General features: G+C 34.3%; 2 protein-coding genes across 3 annotated transcripts; both read left to right on the top strand.

Annotated features, from left to right (window-relative positions):
* The first annotated feature begins 4,355 nt into the window (after positions 1–4,355).
* LOC127812682 (aquaporin PIP1-3) lies at positions 4,356–7,086 on the top strand. Its single transcript, XM_052353185.1, has 4 exons — positions 4,356–4,819; positions 5,257–5,552; positions 6,488–6,628; positions 6,766–7,086. The coding sequence occupies exons 1-4, from the start codon at positions 4,492–4,494 to the stop codon at positions 6,859–6,861; spliced, it is 861 nt and encodes a 286-aa protein (XP_052209145.1). The 5' UTR covers positions 4,356–4,491; the 3' UTR covers positions 6,862–7,086.
* A 1,758-nt stretch (positions 7,087–8,844) lies between these two features.
* Positions 8,845–14,759, top strand: LOC127813658 (short-chain dehydrogenase TIC 32, chloroplastic-like). 2 transcript variants are annotated; one of them, XM_052354748.1, is made up of 8 exons: positions 8,846–9,066; positions 10,223–10,454; positions 10,586–10,665; positions 11,843–11,996; positions 12,353–12,431; positions 13,475–13,559; positions 14,273–14,319; positions 14,448–14,759. In XM_052354748.1, exons 1-8 carry the CDS (start codon positions 8,961–8,963, stop codon positions 14,610–14,612), a joined length of 948 nt encoding a protein of 315 aa, XP_052210708.1. In that variant the 5' UTR covers positions 8,846–8,960; the 3' UTR covers positions 14,613–14,759. The 2 variants fall into 2 exon arrangements, with proteins under 2 accessions (XP_052210709.1, XP_052210708.1); XM_052354749.1 differs by lacking the exon at positions 14,273–14,319 and having other exon boundaries at positions 8,845–9,066.
* The last annotated feature ends 1,035 nt before the right edge of the window (positions 14,760–15,794 follow it).

Genomic DNA, 15,794 nt, shown 5'->3' with positions numbered 1-15,794 from the left:
ATTTTTAAATTAATTTAACTTTTATAATTTGATTTTTTTTTTTATGTAGTAATCTGAACTTTGTATCGTTTCCGTTATATCTTTTAAATTTGTATTTTTGAGTTAATTTAATTTATATATTTGTTCGAATTTGTATTTTTGAATTAATTTATCTAAATAAATATTAAAATATAATAATTAAATTATTTTAAAAATACAGATTCAATTATATAATCAAAATAATGAAAAGTTTAAATTATAATATAAAAAGAATGTTAAAGTATAAATAATTAAATTGACTTAACTGTAAAGTCATAAATGAAATAATAATAAAAAATTTAAGTGATAAAAGAAAAGTAAAAATACAGAAAAATATAAACTCAGCTTCATTATATTACTAAAGCAGGGGGGAAGATGGGACTTTTATCCACTTGGCCTCCTCTCTTGGGTCCATTAAATTGGACCCATGTGTCATTGTTCTTATGGAATAAAACCACAAATTAATATATATTACAGAGAACTTTTGATCAGAAAAGTGTTATTTTATGTGACTTTTATCGTTTTATAATAAATCATGTTAGATGTACATTATTTTCATACATCTTGAGTTACACAAAAGATATTATGATCAAAATACCTCTCGTCTTAATGTACTATACGAGCTCATGAGAAATATTTTTATCATTTATACATCTTTATATAATCTAAGATATACATAAAAATATATCAATATTATTATTCTTTTATAATAGTTTTGTGACTTCGTAACTCTCTGGTTTTCAAATGGCCACATACATACATTGGCTGGAGGTTCTTTCCTTTGAACCTGTTATGGTGGGGCTTGGCACCAGTGGCCAAGTCAGAATGGTTGGCACTTGGCAGTGCCCCCCACCCCACCCCACCCCCCAAACCAAACACACAATGGTGAGCTGTGCAGCAGCATGATTGGGCAACACCCTGCTTCCATGTGCTGATACAAAGGACAAGATTGAAATCGGGCCCACAAAATTCTAAGCACCACCACTTTTAGAAATTGAAATCAGTGGGTGGGTCCCACTCCCTCCCCCTTCATAGAATCATGACAATGAATGATGATTTTCCCAGCTCGAAGCAATCTTATTTTGCAACAGATTTTTTGTTTTAATATTAAACATATAATAATATATAATATTTAAAATAAATTTCATATATAGCATATATTATTAGAAAGGCTGATCTGTTCCCCCCCCCCCCCTCCAATAAGATTGTGTTGCCTGACGTGGGTCCCACAGGGGGTGGGGTGCAGGTGGGGGTGAGCCGACACATGTGGAGAGGAGAGGGTGTGGGGCCGATGCCGGCAAACATATTAATTCTATATTACAAGACTAATTAGTCTCACCGACATAGTACGATTGATTTTCAGGTAATAGATTGCATTCAAGAGTTAATTATGTAAATAATTTATTTTTTTATAAATTTATAATTTTATTTAATTCTTCTAATTTTAGTAATTAGGTTTAAATTGACTTAATTAAATGCAATTTTATCTCACGTGTAAAATCAATTTAGAGAGTGTATTTATACTAACTTGACATCTTATATGTCATATAATAATAATATTTATAGAATTTATATGTATACAAGTAAAAAAAAAAATTATAACTTGTTATATATAATGTATTTATTTTTTTATATAAATTTTTTTATATGTGCATGTAAATTTTATAAATATTATTATTAATATTATTATATAGCATATGTCATGTCAAGCTAGCGTAAAATTATGTCTAAATAATATCTTCATTTAAATTACATAATTGTAATATTAGACCTTTTGATATATCTTATTTTTTAGAGGGTTCTCTTGGTCTGGCATAAGTCGAAATTGAAATAATTAAAATTATATAAAATATCAAATCAAATTGATCGAACAAATATAACAACCAAACAAACCAAAAACTAAAAAAAAAAATTGGATTTTTTGTTACTAGAGTAAAAATAATATTATTCGATTAAAATGATATTAATTAATTAAAAAGATTTATTACTTAAGTAAAAATAATATTACTCGATTAAAAAGTTTTTATTACTTGAGTTAAAATAATATTAATTGACTAAAAAAAATTGTTTGTTCGAGTAAAAATGACATTACAATTGATTCAATAATTTTGATTTTGTTTAATATGAAAATCAAATCGAATTGAAATAAGTTAAATTTTTAAAATTAAAAATTGAACCAAACCGACTCTTAACTTGAACTGAATTGAATTAATAATTTCGATCTATTCAATTTAATTATTTCGATTAAACTAAAATTTTACTTTCTCCTACTCTTAATATTTTAAATCGCAACCATTTGGTTTACGAAATAAATTAGTAACATAATAGGGTAAATGATAATATAAAATAATGATGTGATTGTATAATGTTATATTTTATTAGATAGGTGATGGTATTATTTAAGATTTTCTGTTTCTTATATTTTTTCATGCAAATTTCAGACTTACAATGAAATGCACTCTTATTGTACATTCTTTTTCCCTTCTGTCACAACTGCCAACCATTGCATCACAGGTGGACCATTTCCATCATGCCACGGCTATGTGTTAGGGGTACTGAAGTAATTTACGACCATAATTATATTTGTTCTCCGCAACTAATATAAGTAAAATTTTATTTTTTGCTATTTGCAATCAGAGTGATTACTTTTTACGACTATCTATATTTCAAATATACCCTCTAAACACTCATTCATCAAAAGACACCCCTCATGCGTAACAAACTCTCTTCGCACCACTCTTCATATTAAACCCTCTTCAGACTACTGCCATCTTGTCGTCACCAAAGTCGCTTGCCTCGCCCACCTTCTTTGCTGGAGTCTCTCGCTTTATCGTTGGCATCACAGAAACCAAGCAAAAAAGATTCAGGAAAATTTTATTTGCACCCAAGTGTTTTGCTTATCATCGCACCCGAATTCATGACTTCAAGAAAAATATAATTTTCTCAAACCCATGGATTCGGGAGAAACGCAACATATATATGTATGTAATATAATATTGCTACATATATGTATGTAATATGAAGTCATTCTCATAAAATATTATTATATTTGATTGGGTTTGACCATTTGCAATTTCCACGTGACAAGACTCGTTCAAAATAATTTATATGTAAAATCAGTCTATATTACATATATATATAGTTATAATATGTAATGTATATAATAGTTTCTATACAGTTATAATATACTATAGTTATAATATTATATTATATAACTATATACATTCTCCTCGATCTTTTTATCGAATCTATGGGTTTGAAGTGCTTTCAAAGTCCCCGAACCTCGAGATTTGAAAGTCTCCCCGAATCCCGGGATTTGGGAATGCCAAACCGCTGGCGTTCAAGGCTTCAAGGCACACGTATTTTTTATTTTTTAATTAATCTTATTTTTTTAATTCATCTATTGTGTATGTAAATTATGTGATTGAACTAGTGATTGATGTTGTAAATTATGCTATTTCTAGCTCGAATCGTTATCTTATTCGTTAAACTCTAGCATAAACATTTGTGGATAATAATTTTTTATCAATATCGCTGACAATAATTGATAATTGGTCATGGCGAGGAGAACTAGGTTGACCAATGTTCAGTGTTGAATAATAGTGATTACGTAATGCTCGATGTTGAATAATAATAGTTATACGATGTTCAATTGTGGATAAGAAAAATAGTTATAACAATAGTGGATGAGAAAGTGAGTACACATACTTGATGAGTAATGGTAAATGGTTGAGTGTCAAAAATTTAAACAGAAGATAAATATAAGTTTTTATCTCAAGATATTTTAAAAAAATTAAAAATAAATTATAAAAAACAAAAAAATATGATTGTAAATAAAATTTTCCTGCCATGTGATCATCCATGGCTGTAACTTGACAAACGGTCCAAAAACGGCTACTTTCTTTGGACCAATCGATATCTTTCCTCCTTTTCCGGTTGTGTGGGTGTGATTTCCCCCCGCAAGGCCCATCGCCAGGCCAACAGCTTTTCCCTTTAGCTAAAGTGACCAAATGATTAATAAATAAATATTACCTCCCCTTCTAATTTAGCTGTGAATTTAGAATTGTGGGTTGTATTTCCTAATTCATTATCATAAAGTATGTGGATGAAGCAAATGGCCCATTACAGCTAATCAAACTTATCTAAGTAAAGGAACAAATCATTCTGACAACTCTTCGGATGCTAAGAGAAAGAGATAAACCATTCAGAAACCTGTCAACATCCTCTTCCCCTTCCAGAACCTTCAGCAAAAAATTTATTGCCAAGTTGATTTAATTAATCAAATTTGAAGAACTCACAAAAGTAAAGGGCATTAATCAGTACCCACTTTATCTTTTTGCAGAACGAGACTTTTCATCTATAAAGCAGCCAATACCCCAATCTCTCACTGTATTCCCTTGACAAGCTTTCTTGCTAGTGTTCACTGTTCAGTCTCTGAGAGAGAGAAGAGAAGAGAGGAGGAAGAGAGAGAATATGGAGGGTAAGGAAGAAGATGTTAAGCTTGGAGCCAACAAGTTCTCAGAGAGGCAACCTTTGGGAACATCAGCACAGACAGACAAGGACTACAAGGAGCCACCACCAGCTCCATTGTTTGAGCCAGGGGAGTTGACGTCATGGTCCTTTTACAGGGCTGGCATTGCAGAGTTTACTGCCACCTTCCTCTTCCTCTACATCACCGTTTTGACTGTAATGGGTGTGTCCAGGTCACCTAGCAAGTGTGCCTCCGTGGGCATCCAAGGTATTGCTTGGGCTTTTGGTGGCATGATCTTTGCCCTTGTCTACTGCACGGCTGGTATCTCGGGTTAGTTCCTCTCCCCCCCCCCTCCCCCTCTTCCTTTGTAGGGTTTTAGGGTTGTTGGGACAAGTATCACTGATTTCTCTTCCTATTTTCATGGTAAGCACTTTTTAGTTTTTTGGCTAGTTGAAAGGGTGTTTTTAGGTTTATGTTTGTGGATCTGTCTGTGTTGGTTGATCATCCTTCAGTGTTAAGAAACATACAAGGGAAAAGTTATCATCTTAGTGCTTTTTCCTTGTCCTTCTCTATATATATGGTTGCATAGCTATTGTTTAGAATTTGGTGTATTTCATTTCTCTTGAGTAATGGCTAGATCCGTGGCTAGGTTGTGTAGTTTGTTTTGTTTTTCCTTCTCACTTGCCTGTTTCTGCTTGAATTTTTGTTTCTTCTCTATTTTTTTTTTTTTTGTCTTAACTTGTTATGATTAAAAACCGTTTTTGCAGGAGGGCATATCAACCCAGCTGTGACCTTTGGCTTGTTCCTGGCCAGGAAGCTGTCCCTAACCAGGGCTGTCTTCTACATGGTGATGCAGTGCCTTGGTGCCATCTGTGGTGCTGGTGTTGTCAAGGGTTTCCAGCCAACTCCTTACCAGACTCTGGGCGGTGGTGCCAATGTTGTGCAGCATGGCTACACCAAGGGTGATGGCCTTGGTGCTGAGATCGTGGGCACCTTTGTCCTTGTCTACACTGTCTTCTCTGCCACTGATGCCAAGAGAAATGCCAGAGACTCCCATGTCCCTGTATGCTTCCCTCCCTTCCATTCTACTTGATTTACTTTACCACCTCTCTTTCTAACAAATCTTGTTTCATCTTCTTGTTGTTGTCTAGGACTTGGATTCCTTCTTTACAGAACCTAACTTGTTTCTTTGCTTGATTTCTGTTTTTCTTTTGCTTGTGCTTTTTAACGTTCTTTTGGTTCTTGCATCACGCTAGCTAGATATTTGGTTTTTTCTTCATGTTAATTGGTGCTTAGTGCTTTTGCTGTGAACTGCTTCAGAAATCAATCTATGGATTTGGAAATGGATCACGATGCTTGCTTTATTAGGCAGTTGTGATGTGCCTTTAGTAGAAAGGGAATCTAGAGCATGGTTGGTGAGAACAATTGCTTTGGAAATATGACAGATGCTTTATTCCCCCAAGACATTATGCCCTCTTGCCTTGTAAATCAAGAGGCGTGTCTTGGTAGTAACAGTAGGGTGGTGCGACTTTGATTGATTGAAAGGTTGCGGATTAGGATGATTGCCTTGAGCCTTTTATCTTTGAAAATTGATCCCGGTGCTCGTGACTTTTGAGGGTGTGGGATCCATGAGGGAACCCGACATCTTACCCACTTTGCTGGGGTTCTCTAGGCACCTAAAAGGGAATCCCAAAGCATTGCTGGTGAGGACAATTACCTTTGGAAATATGAGAGATGCTCTAGGCCAAGACACCATACCTCCTTGACCTTGTAAACACAAAGGAAAGCGTTGGTAACAACAGTAAGAAAGTTGCTTCTTTGTGACTGAAGGTTATCTAAATGCATTAGAGACACCAACCCGGTATTGGTTTTGTTTTGTTTTGCTCTTGTTCATTACAAAACTCGGCACGAAAACTTAATGCGTGGCTAATCAAACTAACTTTTGGGCCATCTCACCTTCCATTCGGGATCTAAGCTCTTCTCTTCCTGTGACTGCAGATTCTGGCTCCTCTCCCCATCGGGTTTGCAGTGTTCTTGGTTCACTTGGCCACCATCCCCATCACCGGAACCGGCATCAATCCGGCTAGGAGTCTCGGAGCTGCCATCATCTACAACAAGGACCACGCATGGGATGACCATGTAAGTACCACATATCGAGCCTTTACCCCGCATTATGCGGGGATCGACTACATGAATTAAATTTTAGCTAGTCAGTCATTTCTATCTTTAAAGAAGACCTTATACCAAACCTAATAATGATGGATGCTCAAATGCAGTGGATCTTTTGGGTGGGACCTTTCATTGGAGCTGCTCTTGCTGCTGCATACCATCAGATGATCATCAGAGCCATTCCTTTCAAGTCCAGGGCCTAGAAGAGCATCTCACCCCACTTTGCTTGTTTGATGAGATGATGACATTCCCCCCCTCTTCTTCTTCTCCTCCTCTTTCATCCTCTCTATATATATCTTGCTGTTGTATTTTGAGTCTCTCTTGTGGAACTTAATTGTTGGGATATGCTTGTTTTGTGTGTAAAGTCTCTGTATGAATGACAAATTCTTGGACAGCTTTTGCTATGGATAACTTCATTTTTATTTTTATAGGCCGGCCGGCCTTTAGTGTGATATCATCCTTGTATTTTGCATATAATGATAATTTAGTGTCTACTGTTTCATGTCATACAATGAAGTTGGTCCTACCATTGTCTTTGAATCTCAAAAAAGACTTTATAAGTGCATTAAAATGATTGAAAACACTTTCAATTCATGTACAATATTTAACTCTACAATATTTTTAATTATCATTGGCTATCAAATTTTTGGAGAGATGACTGGTAATCTAAACTAAAATTTTAAAATATTTAGTTTGATTAAAACATTGAAAACATAAGAAAAATAAAACAAATATGGTTTACTTGAGGAAATATACTTGTGAAGTAAATGAAATTTTCTAAAACATATATATATATATATCATGTTCTAATTTGGTTTGATTATTAAATTTTAATTTTAATTCAGTTTAATTTTTATATTAAAGAAAATAACCAAATCAATTGAAAATTTTGAGTTTTTTTGATTTGTTTGTTTTTATTTTGGGGTTGTTTGATCTAATTTCTTTTTATTTTTTTAATTGGTTTGATTTTTTAATTTTTAATTTATTAAGTTTTTTAGTTTGTTCGCCAATTCAATTTAATTATGTAACCTTTGATTGTGTAACCAAACTGAACAAAAGTGTGTTCTTAGTTCTTACATTTATCTTTTTTGCTTAATTTCAAATATTTAAACAAAATAATATACAAAAAATATATATCTCCTAAAAAGATAAAAGTTACTATTAATAACATTTTTAAATTTTTATATTTATAAAATGTACCAATTTATATTTTTTTATTTTAAATATATAAATTAACCACTTACCTAACAAAAAATATAAATTGGTACAGTTTATAATATAAATATCTAAAAACGGTATTATTAAAATAATTAGCCATTTTCTATTTTCATTCTAATAATGATTGGCTTTTTTACCATATCATATGAAAATGGATATGTACCCACCCATAAGTGGATTATGATGCAACTCCACTACCCATATTTCTTTAATTATTTGCAAAACAAAATTTAGTTTTAAAATAAATTTTTGTGCGAAAAAGGTCTAATTTTGCCCTAATGGGAGGTTCCAACAAAGCCAAACAAGATAACTTTGATATTTATAAATTATTTTGAGAGAACTCTAAAAAATGATATATATTATTCATAAAAATTTTAATTTTAATAGATGTCAAGAAAAATTTTAATTTTAGTAGATTTCAAAAAAATTATATTTTTCTATAAATAAATAAATTTTATTTCAAAAAAAATATATATCTGATACTAGTTTCAATATAATTTTTAAGTATTCAGTGTCTTATTTAAGTATCGAAATGTTTGTGCGAAATTTTTTTTTTTACTTTTTAATCGTTCTTTCTTGTAGACTTTAAATTACTTAATAATGATATTTTTAATTAATAAATCTGAACGATAACAATTTTTAAGGTAGAAAATGATCTTTAATTATTTATTTTAAAAAATAAAAAATAATGTAAAAACAAATTAAAATTATTAAATAATATGTTTTTAAATTAAAAAGAATTAAAACTTTTTAAAATATCTACCTTAATTTCACGAATTAGAATTTGTCTTTATATATCATAGTACCAATGCAATAAGACAAAATAAATTTCATATTTTTATGCTAAAATTTAGAAGAAAAAAAAATGCGATCTTTCAAGGTACAGTGTTGATTGTGTTGAAGAACCCCTAAAAACTTTAAACAAGCAAGTTCCCAACTTTCGAAGTCTAAATCCCCCACCCAATACAATATATGTAAAGTGAGAGAGAGAAGCAAACTGCGTTACTGGCTTTATATTGGTTTTCACTTTTCAGAGTAGAACACATATTGGGGGAGTGTCTGGTGATTAAATTGGGAGCAAAAAATGTGGATTTTTGGAATAAAAGGGCCATCTGGGTTCTCAGCCAGTTCCACAGCCGAGCAAGTTACCCAAGGAATTGATGCAACTGGCCTCACTGCCATCGTCACAGGTCATCTCTTTCTCTTCCTTTCTCTAATCTGCACATGTTTGATTGTTTTCGATGGACTGGTTGAGGCATCAGTCTCTATGGTGTCTGTCCTGTTCAATTTGATGGTGGTTTGATTTTTATTACATATGTTTCTGATTCAAGAAAATGGAAGCACCTGAACTTACTCGATGTAGTTTGTAAAATAGTGCAGGGCCGACGAGCCTTGGTAATATTGCTCCTTTATGATCAGATGGTGGTGGGTTCGAATTTTGAAAATAGACTCTTTGCAAAAAAGGCAAAGAAAAAGTTATGTAGAAATACAACTCTCATTCAACCCTTGCAAAGCCGGAGCTCGTGCACTTTGGGAGCCTCCGTTTTATATATATATATATATCTTGTAAATAGCCTATGCCGAAAAGGATCTATTGAGTTTTGAGTTAATTATCAGCTGTAACTTGTATGAGAATTTGGTAAGTGGTGTAACAGGCCTTGCAGATGGGGTTTATTTGCTGCTAGTTTTAGGGTATGAAATCTCTAGTGATCAAGCCATTTTTCCTTTCAGAATATGAAGTTATTTCGCCCTTCTGTGCTGACATATTAACACTATCCCAAAACCATATCATTTATTGCTTCTGAGGATTTGGAAGATATTCTTTTAGCTTATTCCACTTTATAGATCAACTGAGAGGACCACAAAATTATGTTGAACTTGGAAGATGGCTAAATTTCCATATCTGTTTCTCGAATCCCTATGAGACGCCACATGTACTTGATATCAGATTGAACTATTCCCAGGAAATGCCAGAATTTGTAATGTGTCATAGCCTATTTCTGTTCAATTAATCTTAAGGTCTTTGTAAGTCTCTTTTGCCCTATCAATTGAGGGTTTTTTTTGGTTAATTTTTTATTTTAATTTTTGTTTTGATTTTCCTGGTTCATGTATTTCTGAATCTTGTATTTTAGAAATGTTTTTGAGTTTCTTGTTACTTGGCAATGATGATAGTTACATGTTGGGAAGACCAGGGTTAGAATTTTACCCAGCAAACCCCCCCCCCAAAAAAAAACAAAACAAAAAAAGAAAGAAAGACTAGGATTAGTTCCTCTGACACTGAGTTCAGAATTTGGTGAAATTTCATGTTTTGGACATCTCATTGCTCTAAATTTTGTGTAACTTCAGGGGCATCGAGTGGTATTGGCACAGAAACTACGCGTGTCCTTGCATTGCGTGGTGTACATGTACTTATGGCAGTAAGAAATATAGATGCTGGGAGAAAAGTCAAAGAAGCTATTCTTAAGGAAAAGCCCGATGCTAAGATTGATATTATGGAGCTAGATCTTGGCTCAATGGCATCTGTAAGGAAATTTGCTTCAGAATATGAGTCCTCGGGCCTTCCTCTCAACCTCCTAATGTATGAATGACAAAGCCATAATATCCTTCTGTCTGATTTAGTTTAAATGTATGAGTTACGTAACTTGTTTTAGGTCTTTTCCCAGTTTACTTTATCTTGACAATGCGTGAACAGATTTTCTTCTCTCTCAGAAACAATGCAGGGGTTATGGCTCCTCCTTTCATGCTTTCCCAAGATAACATAGAACTGCAGTTTGCAACTAACCATTTAGGTAAGTTACAATAGCTGGCTGGTGTTTATTTTTGTTGGGTTAGAAAACAGTTACAAGCATTGAAAGAGTCAGTTATGGCAATGGCCAACTTTCTATAGTTTTCTCCAAGAACTAGGAGAGTCAAGTTTTACACAAGTTCATTACTTGCTGACATTGATTGGGTAAGTTCTGCTTTATCAAAATTTTACAGTAATTTCTGCAAAAAAAAATAAAAAATACTGTAAGTAGAAAATGACCAAACACTAGTTTTTGCTAGGTCAAACATTACATAACTTTAAGGGCTTCCTTGGCATGTGCGCTAAGCTTGACATGAAAGAAGGTTCTTTATCGTCATTGTTTCTTTCCGTTCAATATTGAAGTAATGACGTTCGACAAATATTTCCATTGTCCTCTGAGCCTTTCAAATAATGACTTCCTGCTAGTCTACTGAATTACCGAAGATGTAACTTTCAGTTGACAGGATATTATTTTCCATTTTTTTCTCTTTCCATTGTTTGGTTTTGTATTTTAGGTCTAATATCAATAAGGATGTAATTGTTCTGTCAATCAAGCTGCCTCGGACACTGAAAATCTCCTTTACTACTACTTTTGTAAAATTTTCACATATCTGTTTGCTTTCTTTGAGGACGAGCCATGGTGGCTCTTGTTAAGGTTGGTCCTTCGTGACTAGCAAATCATGGGTTTGAGTTGTGGAAATAGTCTCGTTGGAAAGCAAGGGTAAGGTTGTATGATAAATCTGCCCTCTTTGACCCTTGCAAAGATGGGAGCTTCATACATAGGGCACCCTTATTATTTGTTCTTTTTCTTTCGTAAGAGAATCGTTTAGTTAGAGAAAAAACTTTACCTGAAACTGGAAATAACATGGCCTTGTTAGCGTTGCATGGATATTTTTGTATTGAGAGAGAGAAAGAGAGAGGAAAACCAAAGAAAACTTGGTGGAAACCTTTAGACATAACATATGATACAATGGCCTTACAGTTACGACTTAAAGCTGTATCAAGTTCTAGAATTGATGTTGCCAAGGCCACCTAGTGGGGTTAAGGCTTTTGATTGTTGTTGTTGATGTTCCTTTCCATGTATACAGAAAATTTTACTTTCTCTGGATCCCATGTTGATACCCTGCTCACTTGTCAAATTCATTAAAATTACAGTGCATGTATATTTTAACCTTTTGCAGGTCATTTTCTTTTAACAAATCTCTTGTTGAAGATCATGAAAACTACGGCACATGAAAGCCAGAAAGAAGGAAGGATTGTTAATGTCTCATCAGATGGTCATTGGTTTGCCTACCGTGAAGGAATTCGTTTTGACAAAATAAATGATGAGTCCAGGTAATCAGAAACAGCATTCTTGTTTTAACCTTTCATAAGGTGTGTCTGGGAGCTCTCTACCTATTCAGTTTTCGGTTAATGCCCTTTTTTCCTGTGTAGTGAAACTTGTTTTTGCTTTTGCACGTATCATATTATGTATTTATCTTACAAAATGCGCTTCTTCCATGTTAAAGTCTATTAAAAGCCAATGATACTCTCCAAATCCAGTGCACCATTTTTTTTTATCTAAACTTTTTGTCCTTTCATGCCTGATGTCCTTTAAAAAATTAATGTGCTCATTAGATTTTATAGAGTTTCCTGTAGATAAACTAATTTCCCAACTTAGTTTATTTTAATTTATCTTTTATACTTTTCAGTTACAACAGCTTATATGCCTATGGACAGTCAAAGCTGGCTAACATATTGCACGCTAATGAGCTGGCAAAGCGCTTAAAGGTAGTCAGTGATATTCTTGGTACTTAACTATCCTGGAACTTTTATGTTAAGGCAGTTGTTTTTGATAGCCAAATCATATTTCTTTGAAGATCATGACATGAATAGGCAGCTAAGCCTTGTTCATTGCAACTGGTCCAAGTACCTTTAACACCATGTGCTTGCTGCCCTTTCAAAATTCTTTTGAGGTGGTGCCTGCCAAAGCCTCCATGATAGCTACGGCTCCTCAAAAGTTTCTTTGCTGCCAAGCGGCTGCAGTTTTCCAGGAACCGAAGCAAAAGGTTCATCCTGAACAGAAACCCCCACACTCGCCAGCAATCAGGATCAAAACAGGGCTCAACTTGATTCTTTTGGAATTTGAAACCCAATGAATTGACATTTAATCAAATTTAGAAACTCAGCTGCCTTCCTGAACTAACCTGTTACTTATTTTAAGTCATGCTTTTTCTTAGGTCCATTCATATTACATAATATGGAAGTTCTCCATTTATGGAAAGATGAGAATCCTCATAGGAACCTTTCTTTCATTTTCTGTTCTTTTTATCAAGTCTTGTTGTTCAAAAACCTTTTTTCCTTAGAAAGCCATAAAACTGATTAGCATTGTCAGCGGGTTTAATGATTATTTGATTAATACACTAAAGAACTAGTGTCCCTTGAGCCTTGTCTCGTGCTATGAGAATCTCTCAATCTCACCAGAGAATGACTAATTTTGCATGTAATAACTTAACAGCTTAGTTTGAGTGGTTTCTTTTGGTCATTTTGTGGTTCATAAGGACAACAGGCACAGCCTATATCTGTGCCAACATGGTTACTGTTAGAAGTGGATCTGATTAATTTGTCAAAAACTAAAAAGAAAAGATGGAGCTGATTTATTTTATAAAATGTTCCTTTTTGTGAATTTAAGTAGTTACATCATCTTATGTGATGAATCATCTTCAATTATTTCATGAATGATACAGTTAATTGGTCTTAACCTCAGATGCCTGCATCTTTGCTTCATTCTTCAGTAATGTTCATGATGGGTAATATTCTGTACAATTATCCAGGAAGAAGGGGTTGAGATAACTGCTAACTCGCTTCATCCAGGATCCATTGCCACCAACCTTACGCGTCACCACAGCTTTGTTGATGGTAAAATTTTGAGCCTTTGAACTTCATTTGTCCTTGTTTGTAAAAAGTTACATACAAATTCAGATTGTTGTGTTGGTTGTGGCATAATTCCACATAAATCGAAGCAGTTTTTGAGCATTCAAGAGATGATTTTCTGGAGAATTTATTTTAAACAAGTAGGCGGATGAACTAAAACTCTGTTGATTGAGTACCCCTCAACATATCTAGTGTTGAAGGTATTCCTACCATTCACAACTTGTCTTAAGCTCAAACTAAGGAGGATGATTGCCTAAGATAGCTAATAATCAACATAAAAATTGCCGGATCTTGTATAATGAATTCTAGACAAAAATGGCCTTACAAAAGAAATGGCCATGGCTATGTAGACATGGTTCAAAAGCTAGAATTCATATAGCCAACTCCACTTAGTTGGATTAAGGCATGGGATCATTGTCATTATAGTCATATGAACTAAAACTAGCATTAAACATTGTCTCTTTTTTTCTCTGAAAACATAACCTGGTAACTGAAGTAAATAGGTCCCTTCTTATTTTATATGCTTAATCTAGCATTCTTCACAGAATGAACAACTGTGCCAGAATAGTTCTGTTCATGAAGTATGGTTGAAACAAAATGTGTGTTGAGTTTTTGAATTTAATATATTCAGTAAGAATTGGATAATTAGTTTCTTTTATTAAATGTGCTTAAAAGTCTTCTAATTTGTCTGGTTGCAGGCATACTCAATTTGGTTGGTAAATATTTCTTGAAAAATATTCCACAGGTTTGTTTTGTGCTCTGTGTCTGACCTATGATGATGCCCACAAAGATGTTTGATATCTTTAAGCCAACCTTAATATGATGATATTTTCTCAAATTTTGCTAATTAATTTGATTCCTTGCTGGTATTAGGGAGCTGCAACCACGTGCTACGTGGCATTGCATCCACAAGTTAAGGGTGCTACAGGGCAGTACTTCTCTGACAGTAATATAGGCAAGACGAGTGCCACGGCTAAAAATGCAGAACTGGCAAGAAATTTGTGGGAATCCAGCATGAGCTTGACAGGTCCAAACTGATAGCTTCCTTGAGTTGATTCTGTAATGCATTTGTCCTAAACTTTCAAGGTTATGATACAGCAGATGTAATGGTACTTTAATAACCAGAAAATTGTCTATTCTGTCACCTTGTTGGTTTGAATATAGCTAAGTATATGGTCTAGTGTACAGGTTTTTTCGGGTATCTATGTTTGGTAGAGATAATCGGAGAGCCATAATTCATGTAGTGAACCCCACTTACCAGGATTAAGGCTTGTGATGATAATGATGACCACATAGGTTCTGTAATCATTTGTTGCAATAATCCTTATGGAGCCAGAACCCTAAATTTGGAGCTTGTTGACTATCAAAGAATTGTTCTCCTACTGTTCCCTCTGCTCGTTTCCAACCAAGTTGTTCTATTGTCTTTTTCTGTCAATGAGAACCCGTGGCTCATAAATCACACGTGTCAAGTAATATGGGGGAAACTTGCGTGCTGGCTCATCTTTAGAAAGATTTCAACCCTAGTCATAGAGAAAATTATGGGGGAAACTTCTATTCTGTATTCAAACCAAAGTTGAATGAGTATCATTGTGGAGTTCTATGAATTCTTCCCTTCTAGGAAAGAATGAAAAATAAAGGAGGCACAGGTGAACTATCAATCAAGAATTTCAATTCTTTTGCACCTCTCACTGCTTCATTACTCTTACTAGGTTGTGTGCAGATTACCATCTTTCAGATTTTGGTATCCAAAAACCAGAAGTCCACCATCAGTTTTAGGGTTCATCTGGCGACACGAGTTGTCGGCAACAAAGTCCTTTAATGAAGCATGGCTTCCACCGGACAATCTTAGAGCTCCCCCTCAGATCGCAATTCTTACCTTAATGGGATGGATTCTCGATTGATTGGCATGCCATGTTAAGACCATTGCTCAATCCCTGATGAGAGGGACCGGGGCCGGTCCCCATTTTTGAGGCTTGGATGTAGTGTTGATGGAAGTAACTCTTTACTTTCAGAACCCATTTGAGAAATGCTCCCAAATGGTTTGCTTGCTGGATGCCTGAGAGGTATCTTCTATGAGTACTTGCAACGATCAGTGACTTTGTTGGCTCTAAATTCTCGCCAGTTTCATCCCTGGCTTCTCCTAGCCGAACATAGTTGCGAGAAGAATCAATCGCGTGGCTTTCATCTTGTCGCTTAGGCTGTATGGTGGGTAGGCTGATC

Source organism: Diospyros lotus, chromosome 11 (genome assembly GCF_014633365.1).
Source record: "Diospyros lotus cultivar Yz01 chromosome 11, ASM1463336v1, whole genome shotgun sequence".
In the NCBI taxonomy this organism is placed as follows: Eukaryota; Viridiplantae; Streptophyta; class Magnoliopsida; order Ericales; family Ebenaceae; genus Diospyros; species Diospyros lotus.
The sequence above is the reverse complement of the archived record's forward strand: the minus strand, read 5'-3'. Positions and strand labels throughout refer to the sequence as shown.